We start from the raw sequence: 6,557 nt of genomic DNA on the forward strand, positions 1-6,557 counted from the left end.
AAAACTATACCCCCCAAAAAGACAGATCCCAAATGGATCCTGAACTCTCTTCTCTGCCTATTCCCACCCAGGAAGCTTTGGAGGATCGCTTGGAAAGAATCAACCGAGTATTGGGATCCATCCGCATGACCCTGAAGAGATTCCAGGTTTTGCGCACCTCTGCCAACGTTTGAACAAGACCGGACGTTGAGGATATATCCCCTTTATTTGCACTAAAGTACAATAACGACGCACTCTGAAAATGCAAACCGTTTTTTTTGTATTTTTCTAAACTCTGCCCCTTTTTACAACCATTCCCTCCTTACACACACACACACAAAACCCTCCCAATATTTTGTACTGAGCCACATATTTTGTAAAAACTCCCTATTTTTGTTATTACAGAAGGAGTCGGACTGTTGGTTTTTTTGTTTTGGTATTTTGCTATTTTTGAAGATGTGGGTTTTTGTTTTTTCTTAAAAAACGGCAGCTCTGAATTCTTTGTAAGACGCCGAGTTTTATCATGTTGTTGATAGATTTTGATGGTGCTCGTCACTTTTAGAAGGTAGAAGCAAAGCTTAGGTGATGTACGTACGCAGCGCGGACTTTTTAACCCGATGCTAACCACGACACACAGCTTCTTCTGCGGAGGTGAGCTGCAAGAAAACATTTCTTAGCTTAAACGATTTTCAAAAATGCACCTTTGCTGAGTGACAGCACAGTGTTACCAATAAAGGAATCGATAAAGTTTGGGGGGGTGAAGCTATTTTCAGTATCCATCCCCTTGCATTCCAGGGAGTGCGACCAGAAGTTCTCTTTTTAAACCACTAGCTTTTATTTGGCATGTTTTATCATGGAAGTATGAATTAAAATTAAGTGTCTAAACTGAAGTTTCTTGAACTGTTTTTTTTTTAAAAAAAGCCGCTTTTACCTTTCCTTCGTCTTTGCCATCACAGTCCAGGTAATTCTTTTTATTTATTTATTTATTCACTTGTCCAATACACAATACATATGGAAGAGAATAGACATGAAGTAATATATATAAAGATAATATGTAAAAATAGAGGAGAAGATATATGAAAGGAAGAAAATATATATGATATATGAGATAAAGGAAAGACAATTGGACAGGGGACGAAAGGCACACCAGTGCACTTATGTACACCCCTTACTGACCTCTTAGAAACCTGGAGAGGTCAATCGTGGAGAGTCTAAGGGAGAAATGTTGGGGGTTAGGGGTTGACACTATTGAGTCCGGTAATGAGTTCCACGCTTCAACAACTCGATTGTTAAAGTCATATTTTTTACAGTCAAGTTTGAAGCAGTTAATATTAAGTTTGAATCTGTTGCGTGCGCTTGTGTTGTTGCGGTTGAAGCTGAAGTAGTCAATGACCGGTAGGACATTGCAGCATATGATCTTGTGGGCAATACTTATAATTGTGCATGTACAGTTCCCATAATGGGCAAGATTTTTTCAGTGTGTATGTGACACAGATCTGGGTTGTCTGTCCGTCTGTCTATCAATAATCCATCTATCTATCATCTCTTCATCTATATCTCTTCATCTCTACCTATCTCCCTTCCTCTATATCTATCTATCTATCCACCTGAGATTTTTAAAACACCCTCGCAGAGGGAATCTGGGCGGCATACAGTAAAATGTATTTGAAAACAATGTATAAAAGTTAACATTTTAAAAGAGGCAAGGATGAATATTAGATAGATATCGATGGATGGATGGATACATAGAGATAGGCAGGTAAGTAGGTAAAGTAGATACAGAGGTAGAGAAAATAGAAGTGATTGATTAGATACATCGATAAATAAATTTGATTGATTGATGCTAGATGCTAGATTGATGCTAGATAGATTATTAGACAGATGATTTGATAGGTAGGTAGGTAGCTAAAATGGATATAGAGGTACAGAGATTAGAAATAAATTGATTAATGACAGATGATAGATTGATAGATGTTAGAGATAAATGGATGATATACATGGTAGGTAGGTACGTACATAGATAGGTAGGTAGCTAAAATAGATATAGAGATAGAGAGAATAGAAATGATTAAGTAAATAGATAAATTGATTAGTGATAGATGATAGATTGATAGATGATAGAGATAGATGGATGATATAGATGGTAGGTAGGTAGGTAAATGATAGATAGAATAGATAGATAGATAGATAGATAGATAGATAGATTAGATAGATTAGATAGATAGATTAGATAGATAGATGATAGATAGATAGATATAGATAGATAGATAGATAGATTAGATAGATTAGATAGATAGATTAGATAGATAGATATAGATAGATAGATAGATAGATAGATTAGATAGATAGATAGATAGATGATAGATAGATGATAGATAGATAGATAGATTAGATAGATAGATAGATAGATGATGGATAGATAGATAGATTAGATAGCTAGCTAGATAGATGATAGATAGATAGATGATGGATAGATTAGATAGATAGATAGATAGATAGATAGATAGATAGATAGATAGATGATAGATTAATAGATAGATAGATAGATAGATAGATAGATGATAGATAGATAGATGATAGATAGATGATAGATAGATGATAGATAGATAGATAGATAGATAGATAGATAGATAGATAGATAGATCCTGCTTTATCAATTTTGCTTCCTCTCGGAAGACCTGGACTGCCAAGTATTTCTCTAGACTAATCGGCCTTCGTTTGCAGCCAATTGCTGCTGCCTCTTGGGTTATTCCTCCCCCCCTTTTTATTTGAAGCTCTGTACCCTTCTCTGATTCTACAGCCAAACCAATCTTCCCAGGGATAATTGATGTACCCTTCTGGTTTCCAATTTCAGACAAGCTATTATCTCTCCCTCCGCCGTCCTTCCTTTGCGGCCTTAAATTTACTCCTGACAAACTCTGCTTCATCGCTGGCTCGCTTTTATTATCACTGGGGAGGGGGGGGGAGAGGTTGTAATTCAGGAAGCTGAGTCATGAAATGGTGGGATGGGGGGGTTTGTTTGTTTCCTGTCCATTCCTCTTTGCATCCCCTACCCCAAGAACCTCCTTCCCCCATTTGAGGCCACTTGATTTTATTTTATTTTATTTATTTATTTATTTTGTCCAATACACAATGAAGGTTTTAGTGGGTATCTATCTATACACACATAGTAAAATACATGATGAAGGTTGTAGAGGAGATACTCACAGTAAAATATATCTAAGAAAGAATAGAAAAGAAGGTATGGTAATAGAACATATCAATGAAAGAATAGAAGGAGAGATAGGAATAGAAGAAAGGTAGAGGAGATATAGGGGGTAGAAGAATGCAAACGTAAGGTTTTAATGCAATCCATCGGTCCAGGGAAGAGTGACATCTGGGTTGGAAAAAGAGATGATGGGGAGGACGAGAAAAATCCAAGCCCCCTCTCTTAACATATACCCTTTCCGTTTTTATTCTTTTAATATCTTTCAGTTAATGGAGAAGGGTTTCGTGGGGGGCTTCCACTCCTTAGGCCTGATGACAGCGCTCCCATCCCACGTTCACTTTTTTCCCTGTTGCACAAATATTTCCAGTTTGCAGCAAATGGGAACAATCACTGGATGGTTTTTTTAATAGATTTTAAAAAATCCTGCCTTTATTTTTTATATGTATAAATAAGTCAGCAAAGATCCATAATAATATATCTACATCTATATCTACCTTCTGTCTGTCTGTCTGTCTATATCTATCTATCTATCTATCTATCTATCTATCTATCTATCTATCTATCTATCTATTTATCTTCTATCTATCTCTACTTTTCTATATCTTCCACCTATCTCTATACTATCTATCTCTATCTCCCTACCTATGATCCATCGATCTATCTAATATATATACAGTATATAGCTACCTCTCTATATATCTATCTTCCATCTACAGTATCTATCTATCTCTATATTTCTATCTCTATTAATCTATCCATCTATATATTCCAACCTACCTACCTACCTGTCTTTATCTTCTATCTACATATCTATATCTTTCTATATCTTCCATCAATCTGTCTATATCTATTTTCTTGTATCTTCCTATCTATCTATCTACCTACCTACTACCTACTTATCTATCTACCATCTATCTCTATCATCTGTCTAATATCTATCTATCTATCTATCTATCTATCTATCTATCTATCTATCTATCTATCTATCTATCTATCTACTGTATCTACCTACCTATCTATCAACCCATTTCTCTCTCCATCCATCCTTCCTCCCTCCCTTCCTTCCTCCCTTCCTTCCTTCCTTCCTTCTATCTGCCCATCAACTATCTATCAGTACATATACTATATTCTTCTAGGTACATCTACTATTATCGAATGCTGCCTCCTATTTTTTTTAACCTGTTTCGTGTGTGTGTGTGTGCGCGCGCGCGCGTAGCCTCTGTGTTCTCCCCCCTCCCTACTCACCCCCTCCAATCCCTCGTCGAGCCCGGCTGCAATTCGCACGGCGGCCAGCAGGAGCCGCCCGAGGGCTGCCGCTGCCGGCGCTGCTTGCCCGGGCCGCAGCTGGAGCGACCCAGCGGCGGCGGCGGCGGCGGCAACGGCGGCCGCAAAGCGGGAATGCGCGCAAAGCTGGAGGCAGCGGTAGAGCCGCGCCGCCGCCGCTGCTTCAAGCCGCCCGCGCGAGCTGTCAAGCCGGAGGAGGCGGAGGAAGGAGCGGCCCGCGTGCAGCCTCAGGGCGCCGCCGCCGCCTTGCATGGAGCCCGCCCCCGCCGCCCGCCCGGCCCCGCTCAGTGGGCCCCGCTAGAGCCCCGGGCCCGGCCTGAGGAGCAGGCGGAGGAGGCCCCGGCCCGCGCTGCGAAGGGGACAAGCGCCCCCACCCCGAGGAGCCATGGCCCCGCCCGCAGGTGAGGCTTTGGGGGGGAGGGCTGTGGGGGAGGGGAGGGAGGGGAGGGGGCGTCCCTGGGGGGGAGGAGCCAGGGCAGGGGGGGCTTTGCAGGTCCTTCAGCCACCCCCCCCCAATTGCAACCCTCCCAAATTCCCCCTTGGCAGGTCCCTCAGCCTCCCCCCCCCCCCCAATTCTCCCTTTCCCTCCCACCCAAGTCCTCCCTTTGCATGACCTTAAGCCTCCCACCCCCAATTGCAACCCTCCCACACTCACCCCCACCCCCCCAATTTTGCCCTTTGCAGGACCCTCCGCCTCCCACCCACCCTCAATTCCACTCTTCCAGAGGAGGGAATTTGGGGTGGGTGGGAGGCTTAAGGTCTTGCAAAGCCCCCTACACCCCCAGTTCCATCCTTTTGCAGGACCTTACGCCTCTCACCCAACCCCCCCAATTCCAACCCTACCACCCTCCCACTCAGTTCCGCCCTTTTCAGGACCCTAAGCCTCCCACCCACCCAATTTCACTCTTTGCAAGACCTTAAACCTCTCACCCAACCCCCCCAATTCCACCTTTGGCAAGACCCTAACCCTCCCCACCCCCCAATTCCACCCTTTACAGGACCTTAAGCCTCTCAACCCCCACCCACCTACCCAATCCCCCCTTTTGCAGGACCCCCAGCTTCCCACCCACCCAATTCCACTCTTCCAAAGGGTGGAATTGGGTGGGTGGGTGTCAGGCTTAAGGTCCTGCAAAGCTTCCTCCACACCCAATTCCATCCTTTGCAAGACCTTAAGCCCCCCCCTCAATTCCAACCCCACCCACCCAATTCGACCCTTTGCAGGACCCTCAGCCTCTCACTTCCCCAATTCCAGGCTTCCAGAGGATGGAATTGGGTGGGTGGGAGGCTTAAGGTCTTGCAAAGCCCCCTACACACCCAATTCCATCCTTTACAGGACCTTACGCCTCTCACCCAACCCCCCAATTCACCCTTTGAAAGACCCTCAGCTTCCCCCCCCCAATTCCAACCCTACCACCCACCCACCCAATTCCACCCTTTCAAGACCTTAAACCTTTCACCCACCCCCCATTTTGCAGAATCCTAACTCCCCCCCCCACCCAATTTCACTCTTGGCAAGACCCTAAGCCACCCCCCCAATCCCAACCCTCCCCACCCACCTCCCAATTGCAAAATTGACCTTTTTAGGACCCTCAGCGTCTCACCCACCCAACTGCAAAATGCCTCCCTTTTCAGGACCCTCCCCCTCCAATTCCACCCTTCGCAAGACCCTAAGCCTCCCACCCACCCCCCAATTCCAGCCGCACAATTTCACTCTTTGCAAGACCCTAACTTCCCACCCAATTCAACCTTTGCAGGACTTTAAACCTCCCACCCACCCAATTGCAACCATCCCACCCACCTAATTCCACCCCTTGCAGGACTTTAAGCCTCCCACCCACCCAATTGCAAAATGCCACCCTTTTCGGGACCCTCGCCCTCCCACCCAGCCCCCAATCCGCTCTTTGCAAGAACTTAAGCCTCCACCCACCCAATTCCACCCTTTGCAGGACCCTAAACCTCCCACCCACCCCCCAATTCCAGCCGTGGCAAAGAGCTTTGGAAGGGGTGCAATTTCCAGCATTATCCCCCCCCCGTAAAAGCCAGGGGGGGCTCAAGAGGGAGAGAAGCCCCATTGCCAAGCTGGCAC

The 6,557-nt window shown here is 44.8% G+C and overlaps 1 protein-coding gene across 1 annotated transcript in view; it reads left to right on the forward strand.

Annotated features, from left to right (window-relative positions):
• Positions 1-869, forward strand: part of LOC139156102 (M-phase phosphoprotein 9-like) — a 44,520-nt gene extending 43,651 nt beyond the window's left edge. Inside the window, exon 24 of the mRNA XM_070731417.1 lies at positions 72-869. Within this exon, the coding sequence (XP_070587518.1) occupies positions 72-173 (102 nt within the window). The 3' untranslated portion in view covers positions 174-869. The remainder of the gene's footprint in view (positions 1-71) is intronic.
• Positions 870-6,557: the final 5,688 nt, after the last annotated feature.

The sequence above is a fragment of the Erythrolamprus reginae genome, unplaced genomic scaffold (assembly GCF_031021105.1).
Source record: "Erythrolamprus reginae isolate rEryReg1 unplaced genomic scaffold, rEryReg1.hap1 scaffold_278, whole genome shotgun sequence".
NCBI classification, from domain to species: domain Eukaryota; kingdom Metazoa; phylum Chordata; class Lepidosauria; order Squamata; family Dipsadidae; genus Erythrolamprus; species Erythrolamprus reginae.